The sequence below is a fragment of the Podospora anserina genome, chromosome 2 (assembly GCF_000226545.1).
Source record: "Podospora anserina S mat+ genomic DNA chromosome 2, supercontig 2".
NCBI lineage: Eukaryota > Fungi > Ascomycota > Sordariomycetes > Sordariales > Podosporaceae > Podospora > Podospora anserina.
Genome location: NW_001914858.1, coordinates 3,913,872 through 3,926,667, shown reverse-complemented (window position 1 = coordinate 3,926,667; position 12,796 = coordinate 3,913,872). Strand labels below are relative to the sequence as shown.

Sequence of the window (12,796 nt, the reverse complement as noted above, 5' to 3'; positions counted from 1 at the left end):
TTCCGCTTGGTCTTAACCACATAAACCCATAACAATAATGCTACTCACATACAAAACCCAACCGCTATCCCCCATCCCTTCCCAGCCGTGATTGTACATCCCTTTATTTCACCCAATTTTGACTTTTATGTAGTAGTCGTACACCATGACATCCTCTACGCATTAACCGCTTGCTCATCTCGCTTTTGACCCCGACCCCGACCCCGAACCCCCCTCCACATGCGGCCTCTTCGCCTCCCTCTGCGCAGCATCCCCACCTCCCTCAATCGGCCTCTTCCTCTCCCCCTTTTCCTTTTCCCCCTTGGCCGTGGCAACCCCCTTCTTCTCCCTCTCCTTCCTATCCTTCTCCTCCCGTTCCTTCTTCTCCTTCTCCCTCCTCAACGCCTTGCTCTCGAATTCATGCCAATCACCCTGGACATCTCTCAGCCTGTTTCAAATAATTAGCAACCAACCTCCCATCACAAAAAAAAAACGCTGCAAATGGGGGGGACATACTCAACCGCCTGCCTAGCCTCTGGCTCCTCCTCAGTAAAATACCCATGCCTCAACACCTCCCCCGCGCTCGGCCTCTTCTTCGGATCATACCTAAACATGCTCCTCAACAGCTCATACGCCATCGGCGTCACAACCCCCTTGTACCTCTCCTCAAACTGGCTCGCCATCCTCACCGTCGGCCTCAGCAGCTCAAACCACGGCATCTCCACAATATCCGGCCACTCCGACCTCGTCGGCGTCCCCAGCACAGAGTGTATCTTGTCCAGCTGATTAATCTCACTCCCATCCCCAGGAAAAATCGCCCTCTTGGTAAAAATCTCCACCAGCACGCACGCCGCAGACCAGATATCCACCGCGGGACCATACTGCGTCTCCCCCAGCAACAGCTCCGGGGACCGGTACCAAATGGTGATGACACGGTTGGTGTAGTCGAGCTGGTGGTGCTTGGCATAGAACCGCGCCAGTCCAAAGTCGGCCAGCTTCAAGACGCCCTCGTTAGAAACCAAGATGTTCGCCGCTTTGATGTCCCTGTGCAGGACCCCCCTCGTGTGCAGGTAATCCAACCCCTCAAACAGCTGTCTGGCCAGGTGCTTCTTGTGAGCCGGCTCCAGGGTGTAGTTGGGGTGGTTCAGCAGACCCGTCAGGTCGTGCGAGAGGTACTCAAACACCATGAAGCACTCGTTCGACTCGACCATGACTTCTTGCAGCTCAACCACATTGGTGTGCTTGAGCGAGCGGAGAAGTTTGATTTCTCGCACTGCCGTGACGGGAAAACCGTCGCGTTCACCCTCCATACGGATCCGCTTGAGCGCCACGAGCTTCTTGGTGTAGACGTTTACCCCCTTAAACACCTTGCCGTATGTGCCCGACCCGACCACCGACTCGTTACCTGGTCTGCGGAAGAACACCGACTTGGACCGCGCCAGATCTTCTGGGAGCTTTGGCTTCTCCTTGAGACGCTTCATCATCTTCTTCACTTTGCGTGTCTTGGGCGTGGGATCTGGTTGCCTGCTAGGCAGGTCGTGAGGTCTGCGGTGGTCGTTCGGGCGAGAGCGGGCCGAGGCAGGCTCAGTGGGAGCATTTCTGGGATATCCGGATCTGTCCCTATCTCTATCCCGATCCCTATCTCGGTCCCTGTCCCTATCTCGGTCCCTGTCCCTATCTCGATCTCGATCCCTCTCCCTGTCCCTGTCCCTATCTCTATCCCGTTCTCGCTCTCTGTCTCGCTCGGGCTTCGTAGGGGGTGCTCTCTGAAGAGGATTGGAAGCAGCAGTTGGCTCTCGTGGGGCAGCAGGAGCGTTAAACTTGATCGATATCTCGGGCCGTGGAACTGCCACGACCGGCTTTGACGCAGTCTTCATGCTGAAGCTGAACTTGTTGGGTGTCTGGGACTGGGGCCCAGTCGGCGGAGCACGGCTTGCCGGAGGAGCCATCTTGTCATCTTTCGACTTGTCCTCCTTGCTTGCGTCTTCAACCTGCAATTCTTTAGATGGCCTGAAGGGGTTATCAGCATCCTGCATCAACACATCTTTCGCCTCTGACTTGTCATGAGCCTCTGGAGACTGATGATTGCTGGTGTGGGATGGATCCGAGGTCCGTCCATCGGGGTGGGATGAGTTCCATGCACTCTTGAAGCCACCGCGCGGTGCCCCACGGCCACCACCGAATGCACCACCCCGGAACCCCCCAGGTCCGCCTCTGTGCCCACCACGATATGAGCCCGCAGGATACTGAGATGCTGGGCCTGTGGGTGCGTATGGCGGAGTCTGTGTCTGATTGGAATGATAATGATTCTGAGGACCGGTAGGCGGCCCATAATTGTTGTGTGGATATGGCTGGGAATATTGGCTGTTGCCGTGTGAGTTAGCGAGCACTGCATTCTTGGGGCGCCGGACTGACCCTGGCGGTGAAAACTGCTGTGCACCATTCCATCCTCGTCCGCTTCCAGCATACGGTGACTGTGCTGGCGGAGAGCCGTGAAAGGATGATGCAGGTGTCCCTTGCCCCGAAGACTGGCCGTAGCCACCGCGGGGAGGATAGTTCTGTTGTTGGGGATTGAAACCGCCGCGGTAATTGCCCCTTGTTCCCATGCTGACCTCGATGCTGTTGGAACCAGACGATGGATCAAACTTGCCAGAGGTCTTGTTAGACTCGTCGGTGGGGGCTTCGCTTTTAGTAGGGTTAGCTGCTCTCGAATCACGCGGAGAACCGGGGGGTAAGGCTCCGTGTGGCGTCCGAGTAGAGTTCAGATCGAAGCTGGGCTTGCGGTGCGACCCAGTATCAACAGAAGGGGGCCTCCTAGCACCCCGCGCAGCTGGACTACGAGGGCGCGATCTGGATCCCGACCGACGTCGGTGCTCTGCGCGGGGAGATCGCTGACGGGACCTGCTACGTCGACGTGTTGATTGGGACGCAGCAGTTTCCGCTCCACGAGACCGGGATCTCCGCCGGCGAGACGCACTCGGTGACCTTGACCGTCCTGTCCGTTTGCTAGTCTTTGGCCGCCGATGGTCACGGCCTTCCGGAGACCTTGAACGACGGGCACGGGATGCTGGTGACGGATCACGACGTGCGGGCTTTGGTGGCAGAGATTTCGGCGCGTCCTTCTCTGCCCTTCCTGGGCTACGGTCCCGCCGGGACTTCTTCGGCTGCGACCCTCCAATGGATGATGGACTGGGGCTGCGCGGACGCTTCACGGATGCTGGGGAACGCGATGCACGCCGGCGAGAGCGAGAACCCTGACGATCGCGAGCGTCTTTCCTAGACCTGGAAGACCTTTCCCGTGAACGGTGGCGGTCCGCCGGTGGATGGCGATCGCGGGAGCGGGCTGGTTCGCGGTCACGGCCACGATCACGGTCACGCTCGCGGGAACGGTCTCGACGGCTATGGGGCGAACGCTGAGATGGGCGAGAGGAACGACTGGGGCGGTAATCGGTGCTGCGGCTCCGGTCGCGACGGCGATGGGGATATTCAGACTTTGATGACTGCGGGGAACGGCCTCGGGGAGGGGGAGGTGGCGGCGGCGGTGGTGGTGGTGGAAGGTTCGGATTCGGCAATGGTGAGGGAGGATGGCGGTGCTGGTGCTGGTGTTGCTGGTGTTGCTGTTTCCTGTCTCGCTCTCTTTCTCTATCTCGTTCGCGAGCAGGTGCAGAGGACCGATTCACGGCAGCGGCGGCGGCGGGTTCGGACGGTCTGCGTGAAGTAGTCATGCCGAGATCATGCTCAACCCGAGGGTGGATTTGTTGGCGTTCGAGAGGACGGTGGCTGCCATTGGGCGGTGGACCAAAGTTTCGACGCCGACGCTGTGCTGAGGACTGCTGGTGCTTGTGCTGGTGCTGGTGCTGGTGGTCCATCGCAGCACGAGACGGGATTCAATATTTGACTTTGGGTTAGTTGGGGTGACTTCAGTTGGTCAAGGCGGCCTTTCCATAGCCGAGAGACAGGGGTTGTCGCTGTGGGCCGGAGCTGTCAGCCCAGCCAGCGCCTACAGGTCCGCTGTAGACGCAGCACCGACAGCGACCTGGGAGAGCAGAGAGAGCAATTGCAAATCCAGCGTGGGAATCTGAAAAACGTCTGTCCCGTCCGTCCTCTGCCTGGCTGTGTGCGCTCCCAGCCAATCCCATCAAAGAAACCACAGCCTCGCCTTGCCCAAACTCGGCGACTCTGGCAGAACAACCTCAGATGCTGATAACCTGGAAGCAAGCCCGCATCTGCCGAGAGCCTGCAGCTGATAAGATGCAGGGTGCCTTTTTTTGCAAATTGCTGTTAGTTTTGGCTAGGATCGACCTGGGTGGTGGCTGAATGGCGATGCGTTAGAAATTGCAACAACCTCGAGCTCCTGTTCGGTGTTGAATTGAAATGCCCAAGGACTTGTGCGGTTGCGTTCGAGGTTGAGGTGAGGGGCAGCTCTCGCCATGGACCTCCTACACCATCGTGGAAGTTCTCCAAAACTGAGAGATCAGATCGCTGTCCGTGTCATCGGGCCCGTCCTCCCAGACACCAGGAGTTGGACCCCAAATACTCCCTGCGACTCCTCTTGCCTTCGAAGAGGATCATCGCCAGACCAGGCGAGCTCTTCCTGTCAAGCGTTGTGTTCAGCACCACCAGAATGGGCATTTACAAAGAAGGCATCGAGGCTCTTCTTGAGCCCACTCAGAACCTGTCATCCCTGCCCACCGACCCTGGCCCCAGCTTGAAAAACAGCCCCAGGCAGCATCTAAATGCTGAGGCTGTTGCTAACACTTGTTCATCAAGCTGCAACACCACGTAAACTATATACGGCAAGATAGATTTGCTTTACGATTTCCACCGTGCTCCCACACAAGTCGGTTTTCCCCCCTTGACCTCCGCCATCGTGATGGGCTAATTCTGGGCTTCTCTGAAGCTGTTAGTGTATGGGACTCTGTTCCTGGCGTAGCTTTTGCAAGACGGTGTTGTGCCATACGCCAAACGTACGGCAGCAACATCTGCGGAAGGAATGCAAAAGTTGATCATCAGAAAAGTCGGGGTGTCATGGCATCGCGCCCCGGCAGTTTCGAGACGACATCCTCCTGATCATACCGGAGTACAACCAAGAGAGCCTCATGTGCCTGGCACAATGCCTGGATAAAAACAGAAAACCCTTGGGATGGCTGACGTGGATTGGACCACGAGGCAAACTGCAAATACTCGCAAGACCGTGGGGCAATTGTCAAGCAGATATTCCAGCTCTTCCCAGAAGGTCGTTGGAGTGGCGTGGTGTTGTAGGTAGTTCATGTGCTGTAAAAAGGACGCGGTGCAAGCAGCCACAAATACTGTTGGCCATGAAGTGTATCAACCGTGGGGACCAAAGCAGTGATTGTAGGTCACTTTTGGCGTCATCCAGCCCACTTCAATTTGTGGCCAGGTCATCCCCCTGCTTCGATTGTCACATACAACCACCTTGGACGAAAATGGTGTAGCTGCTCGGCCTACGGCAAGGCGAGGATCCAGGAAGGGCGCTGGCTTGCTGGTGTGTTGTGTAATGATGCAGAAGCTGCTGGTCGGAGGTCGCAGACTGGGTGGGGGATGGAGGGTAGGGTCGAGCGGAATCCGACATGATAAGCGCTTAAACAGAGTTGAATCAAATCGGAGTATCAAATGTCGGCCATTATCATTCTTTCCCAGCCATGTTTCACCATGAGGCAAGTGAATCGGTGTCTGTCCCGCCCGCTATGTCGAATCCGTAGTGCTGGCAAGTTAGGTATTGATGATGTCCAAGCTGCCGGCTGGAAGAACAAAGCCCCGCACCGAGCTTGAATTGCGGGCTCTCCATGGTTCCGATCTCGCCGTCATGATAGATACGCGTACGGATAGGACAGAGTATTTCGAGATGCAAAAAGGCTTCGATAGAAGAAGGCGTAGTGTGCTTGAATCCGCGTTGAGAGTCGTCGCGGTTGGTGGTCGGAGAATGAAGTGCTTTGGGGAGTGGAATTGTTTGTGGAAGTTCAGCTCTGGCCAGCGCGCCAGCCAAGTTAGGCCGTTGCAGCGCACGGTCCACGTAACTAAACCCCGTGACCCCCCTTCCAGCTGACATGGCAGTAACCCTAACCCTATACCCGGAGCTGCACATCACCAAAGACAATGCTAAGATTTCACTTGGGCTTCAGTTCTGGAGAACTGTGGTTCCTTTGTAAGGTCATTGAATAAGATGGCTCCAGCCAAGCGTGGGATGCGCCCTTCTTCATCCTCAATATTTGGGTACAGTAAGGTATCGAGAATTGATCAACGGGCATGGACATCACATTTTCAAAGTCAAATAAATGAATGGGGTCTTGATGTTTTACTTCGTTCCAAATGATTAAGTATCAGAATTAGCTGTGTTGGGTCGCACTCTCTATACCGAGTGCCCCTATTGAGCAGAGGATCCAGCCTCGCTCCGTCTATGCTTTTGTTTATGCGCTTTTCGTTATACCACCTCCTCCTACAAATACACACCTTACAAAACCAAACGACGAGAACCTACATAAAACTATGCCCCGGTACATCCGGGTCAACAAGACCAAACCTAACAGTGAGGTAAGGCAGCGGCGCAAATTTGCAAAGCTGGGCGAGGTAAATCGTATGACTGCTCCCGTCGTCAACCATGACAACATCCTCATCAGTGTCATTCCCCTGCGCACCCTCCGCGTTGATGACAGGCTCCCAGGAGTGGGTAGAGAAGCCCCGGATATAAGCGAGAAAGTCCTCCATTCTGAAGCCAGGATAGTGGGTTAGGTGGTCGTGCAGGATCCATTGCTCGTAAATGAATGCCGCGTGCTGCTCCAGGAACTGTTCGATCTTGTCGGCGAGGGAATGTGGTGTGATGGACGGGTCCTGGAACCGGCCTTGGACGCAAAACAACTCGCAGTCGTGGATTTGGGCTCTGTGCTTGGTGATAAACTCGTCTGTGGACTTGTAGCCTCCGGTTGCGTGACACACGGTTGCGTAGCTTTGTGCTAGCAGACCTATCCGGATGCTATGGCACAGGAACATGCTGAGAACTTGGCTTTGACCCACGTGCTCTGCTCCGGCAATGAGCTGCCAGTATTGCTGACGCCGTTTCTTCCAGTGCCCGGTCTGGTTGTTGCTGTTATTCCAGTTTCCATTTTGGTTATTGTTGTTATTCCTGTTGCCATTCTGGCTCCCGGTGTTACTGTTGTTACCGTTCTGGTTGTTATTGCCCTTGCCATTCTGGTTATTGCCGTGGTTCCTGTTCCACTTGTTGTTCCACTTGCCATTACGCCCGCTGTTCTGCTTGTTGTTGTGATTATTATTATTAACGTTGTGGTGGTTGTTGCCGCGGTTGGAGTTGTTACCTTGGTGAGAGTTGCTGCCATGGTGGGAGCTGTTGCCTTGGTGAGAGTTGTTACCTTGGTGAGGATTGTTACCCCCCTGGTTGTTGCCACCTCCACCGTTCTTGTTTCTGTTGCGGTTCTTCCCCATGGTGATTAGTAGACGCGGCTCTATCAGAGAGACTTACCTGAGATACTTGGAAGAACCTGGCTCTGTTATAAACTCAAAAAGTGACGCTGGTAATGAAATGAATGAAAGTTGTTGAAGTTTGATGAATGGAAGATTGAATGGCAGACCAGATTACTTACTTCCCAGGGGCGGGCGGAAGTTTATATACGTTGTGACTCAGACGATGTCTTTGTTCCATTTGTTCGAGTTGAAAGAGGGCGCAGATACGGACATGCCAGTTTCCGAGTATACCTCTTTGTCTTCCACGGACACAATGCCATGTTCCTCTTGGAAGCTGGTCCTCCACGCTTCGACGTTGTGTCGAGGTGAAAATAGACTTTTCCTTCATGACAGTAGTCTCTCGATTGGTACATGGGTATGACTGTGAGACACAGCAGATCTCATGTCGAAAATAATCGGACATCGCCATCATTGTCAAATAAATGTGCCCGAGTTGAAGCCCATAGCAAAGCAAGTTTTACCACCACACAGCTCTGACTGCGTATATTGCCGTAACCATCATGACCAGTTTCATGACATGACGAGCAGTGCATTGTCAGAAGAAGACAACACGGTTACCGAGTTAGGAGCCGAGCACACAAAGATCTTGTTCACCAAGTCTTTGTGGTTGGAAGTCATCTGAAACTCCCTTGATGTTCTATTTTTAGAAGTCCCGTGAGGCTCAGTGTGTAGACGCCAACAGACCCAACTTTTGCCGCGCCTCTTCATCAGACACAAGAGGCAGTCTTCTGGATAGGATTCATCTTATCGTTGCTCGCCATAACGGCATGGCCCGATATCAAGGTGTTGGGAATTGATGAGTGCCCGCATTGAGGGATTTCTAGCAAACCATTCACATGCCGTCTCGTAGCCTGGAACGGACTTGGGCCATTGGCATTGAGTGACTGGATGCCTAACATAATTTGCGATGTTCAGGCATAGATGCCTGAGTGGGAAGAGGTGTTCGCGTCGAGATGTGTCGCTCGGGTTGAAGGGAGAATATATGTCGTTGATGTTCGTTGATAGTCAAAAGGCCAGCGAATAGGAGGCCAGGGCAATGACATGCCGTTTCATCGAGCCCCAGTTTCGTGTGGAACCTTGACGTGCTGATGCCCAGTGCGCAACACAGATCAAGGGCCCGCCGTCGTCATGATGACTAAGCCCGGCCGGGGGTCCGCGATCAACGGAATGACGCAAGAGATAGAGCTCCTCCAGCTGCTATCCATGTCTCTACCAGACAGAAGTGATAGACAATTGTAAAGACAAACATTTCATGATTTTATCCCCGAGCGGACTGGCTTGGCAACGGTGGCGGTTAGCAGAGTTCCTGTGCCAATAAGCGGGCGATGGATAGGTACGCAGTAGGGCTGCCCGGTGGTGGTGTGGTGTTTGGGCTTGGATGGAAGATTGAAGACTCGCATCGGGGGAGGGGCAGCTGAAGGGGAGTGCGAGACGGGTGGAATCGATGAATCATGGCGTTATCTCTAACAGACCAGCAAACGTTGGATCCCTTGTGTTGGGAAAAGCTCTCAGTCTCTCAAAAAAAAAAACCCAACGAAGGACCTAACGTTGATGGTCGAGAAGCGAGGGGGTTGGTCGGCAAAACTGCATATTACCGGCTTGTTCGACGCCAGAAGGTCTGCGATCCATCTCGATGCACCCGCAGCAGTCCAGTAAGGCAGCGAAGCAGCTCCCAAAGGTCCCCACCTGATGTTCCATCGCTGCAGGGCATCCACGCATCACCCCATTGGCATCCTGGAAGAGCTGCGTGAGCTGCTGCAGAAGAGGTTCTCTTGGGCTGGTACGGGCACCAAGTGCATCAGACTGCAGTAGCTGCGAGAAGCTCCCCGGTCCCTGCAAGAACCCAAGCGCCGCCGTCTTTCACCTCCATCCCCCTCGGTGCCTTTCCTAACAGCCCGGAGCACCACCAGGGCACTATAAACCAACTCAAACCCCAAGCTACTTGATACAAGCTTCCCCGCCCCTCTCACTCAACAACAAGACACTGCTTGTGCCCTGTGTCATCCAGTTGCCATTGTCCAACCAACAGCCCCAGCCTTGCCAGCCCACCAAGCCCAGCGCCATTCTGCGGCAGACGCCTCCCCCTTCCCGTCTCCCCGTGATCCTATTCTCGACTTCTTTCCAATTTCGGGAGATTCCAACGTGCTTTGCCGTTGCCCAGCCGCGCTTCGATTCCTGCGTTTCGCGACATTCGGATCCGACGTCACATTTCTTGTTGCTTGCGGTTCCCCTATAAGACAACTTCTGTGCCCGGCCGCCCTGAGCTGAGCTGACCCCAACCTCTCCCTTGGGTCTCGCGAGAACATTTTTTATTAGCATACATTTCCGGGGTGGGTTTTCGAACTATATTTCTTCCTCAAATACCCGTTATTCGTTATTTCGGTTTTTTCCTTGATTTTGTTGGGCCCAATAATCCACCGGCCGAACCGCATCTGCAACCCGTTTCCCCTCCCCCGCATCTTGGGTCTGACCTATTTCTTCGACCATTGCATCATCCATCAACGAACCTCTCAGCTCTTTGCCTTGTGCTGACTTGAAACCGCCAAAGTTACTTTCGAAGCCAAACGACACCTCTCAGATTTCCGAAATGGCAGACGACGGACGCGAACCTCGCGAGGTCAGGAACCACCTCCTCTTCGAGATTGCGACAGAAGTGGCGCATCGTGGTATGTTGGATATGTGCTCTCAAGCAATAACACTCTCGAACCTTCGCTGACCGGGGTGTTCGTTGCACAGTTGGTGGTATCTACTCTGTGATCAAGTCCAAGGCTCCAGTAACAACTGCTGAATATGGCGACCGTTACACGCTCATCGGACCCCTTAATCACCAGTCTGTGAGTTTCTCCTGCCCTGCATTAGCCCCCATTGGGGACCGTGACCATGCAGTTAACACCCCCCTTCAGGCGGCCGTCGAGGTCGAGGCGATCGAACCCACCAACCCCGAGCTTGCTGCGACGATTCAGTCCATGAGGGATCGTGGCATTGGTATTCTGTATGGTCGCTGGCTGATCGAGGGTGCGCCAAGAGTCCTTCTCTTTGACACGAAAACCGCATATCATTATCTGAACGAGTGGAAGACGGATCTGTGGAACGTGGCCTCTATCCCCTCCCCTGATAATGACGAGGAAACAAACGAGGCTGTTGTGTTTGGTTACCTTGTCGCATGGTTCCTTGGAGAGGTATTGTTCCGGGTCTTACAACCCGCCCAAAGCAACGGTTTCACTGACACCATGTTCTAGTTTGTGTGCCACGAAAAGAAGAAGGCTGTCATTGCCCACTTCCACGAGTGGCTCGCCGGTGTCGCCCTTCCTCTGTGCAAGAGGCGCCGTATTGATGTTACCACCATCTTCACCACCCACGCTACGCTTCTCGGTCGGTACCTCTGCGCCGGCTCGGTCGATTTCTACAACAACCTGCAATACTTTGACGTCGACGCCGAGGCTGGCAAGCGCGGTATCTACCATCGGTACTGCATCGAGCGGGCGTCGGCTCACTCCTGTGATGTCTTCACCACCGTCTCGCACATTACCGCGTACGAGAGCGAGCATCTCTTGAAGCGCAAGCCCGACGGAGTGCTGCCCAATGGTCTCAACGTCACCAAGTTCTCCGCCATGCATGAGTTCCAGAACCTTCACCAACAGTCCAAGGAGAAGATCCACGACTTTGTCCGCGGTCACTTCTATGGTCACTACGATTTCGATCCTGAAAACACTCTCTACTTCTTCACGGCTGGTCGCTACGAGTTCCGGAATAAGGGTGTAGACATGTTCATCGAGTCCCTCGCTCGTCTGAACCACCGCCTCAAGAGCTCTGGCAGCAAGACCACCGTCGTTGCCTTTATCATCATGCCCGCCCAGACCACCTCGCTGACTGTGGAGGCCCTCAAGGGCCAGGCCGTTATCAAGTCGCTCAGAGACACCGTGGACACGATTGAGCGCAACATTGGCAGACGCATTTTCGAACGCTCCCTCAAATGGCACGACGGAGAGCCGATGCCTGATGACAAGGAGATCCTCACCAGCCAGGACCGTGTCTTGCTTCGTCGCCGTCTCTTTGCCATGAAGAGGCACGGACTTCCCCCTATTGTCACGCACAACATGATCAACGACAGCGAGGATCCTATTCTGAACCAGATCCGTCGGGTACAGCTCTTCAACCACCCATCGGACCGCGTCAAGATCATCTTCCACCCAGAGTTCCTGAACTCTGCGAACCCGGTGCTCCCGCTTGACTACGACGACTTTGTGCGTGGCACACACTTGGGTGTCTTTGCGTCGTACTACGAGCCATGGGGCTACACGCCAGCCGAATGCACCGTGATGGGTGTGCCCAGCATAACAACCAACCTTTCCGGTTTTGGCTGCTACATGGAGGAGTTGATTGAGAATTCGAGCGATTATGGTATCTACATCGTCGACCGCCGTAACAAGGGTGTGGACGACTCGGTCAACCAGCTTACCTCGAGCATGTTTGACTTTACACAAAAGAGCCGTCGCCAGCGCATCAACCAGCGCAACCGGACGGAGCGTCTGAGCGACCTCCTTGACTGGAAGCGTATGGGCATGGAATATGTCAAGGCTCGCCAGCTCGCCCTCAGACGGGCCTACCCAACCTCGTTCAATGGTGACGAGGAGGAGGACTACATTCCTGGCCCCGAGCAAAAGATCTCGCGGCCATTCTCGGTGCCTGGCTCGCCCAGGGACAGGACCGGCATGATGACTCCTGGCGACTTTGCCAGTCTCCAGGAGGGTCGGGAGGGACTCAGCACTGAGGACTACGTCGCGTGGAAGCTTCCGTAAGTTTTACTTTGGTCTACTGCATTTTTTGCTTTGAAACCTTTGCTGACCTTGATACGACAGTGAGGAAGAGGACCCCGATGAGTACCCGTTCCCTCTCACCCTTCGAACCAAGCAACCCAGCGGAGCGGCGACGCCCCCTCACGTCAACGGCAACTAAGCAAGAGCCGGTCTTTTTCTTTGAGCGTGCTCGGTTAGTATAATTAGCAAGCATTGAGTCTAGCATATTCATGGGACGAAAAATGAGTTTCTGAAAAAAATTGGTGTTGGGTGGGTGTACGAGAAGGGAAATGGCTCATGGATGGAATGGATGGGAGGGGGGAGGCTTTTTTGAAATTATTGTATGTACCTAGTTAAGCACATTGTGTAGATTGTATGCGACATGCATATTGAAAGTGCCGGGATGTATTTGGGGTGTAATGTACTATGATTGATGAGATTTTTGTTTATGGTGTCTCAACAGGCTGTGAGGTTGATGTTGTGTTGTGTGAGGATGTAGGTCACGTTAAAGCGGCCAAGGCCTT

The 12,796-nt window shown here is 54.5% G+C and overlaps 3 protein-coding genes across 3 annotated transcripts; 1 reads left to right on the top strand and 2 right to left on the bottom strand.

The window, feature by feature from the left end:
* Positions 1 to 458: 458 nt before the first annotated feature.
* PODANS_2_11320 (uncharacterized protein) lies at positions 459 to 3,848 on the bottom strand (the record flags this gene model as incomplete). The annotated part of the gene is made up of 1 exon (XM_001911909.1): positions 459 to 3,848. The coding sequence occupies one exon, from the start codon at positions 3,846 to 3,848 to the stop codon at positions 459 to 461; it is 3,390 nt and encodes a 1,129-aa protein (XP_001911944.1).
* A 2,626-nt stretch (positions 3,849 to 6,474) lies between these two features.
* PODANS_2_11310 (uncharacterized protein) lies at positions 6,475 to 7,437 on the bottom strand (the record flags this gene model as incomplete). The annotated part of the gene is made up of 1 exon (XM_001911908.1): positions 6,475 to 7,437. One exon carries the CDS (start codon positions 7,435 to 7,437, stop codon positions 6,475 to 6,477), a length of 963 nt encoding a protein of 320 aa, XP_001911943.1.
* Positions 7,438 to 10,063: 2,626 nt separating this feature from the next.
* On the top strand, positions 10,064 to 12,432 carry PODANS_2_11300 (uncharacterized protein; the record flags this gene model as incomplete). The annotated part of the gene is made up of 5 exons (XM_001911907.1): positions 10,064 to 10,142; positions 10,213 to 10,310; positions 10,380 to 10,655; positions 10,716 to 12,271; positions 12,336 to 12,432. The coding sequence occupies 5 exons, from the start codon at positions 10,064 to 10,066 to the stop codon at positions 12,430 to 12,432; spliced, it is 2,106 nt and encodes a 701-aa protein (XP_001911942.1).
* Positions 12,433 to 12,796: the final 364 nt, after the last annotated feature.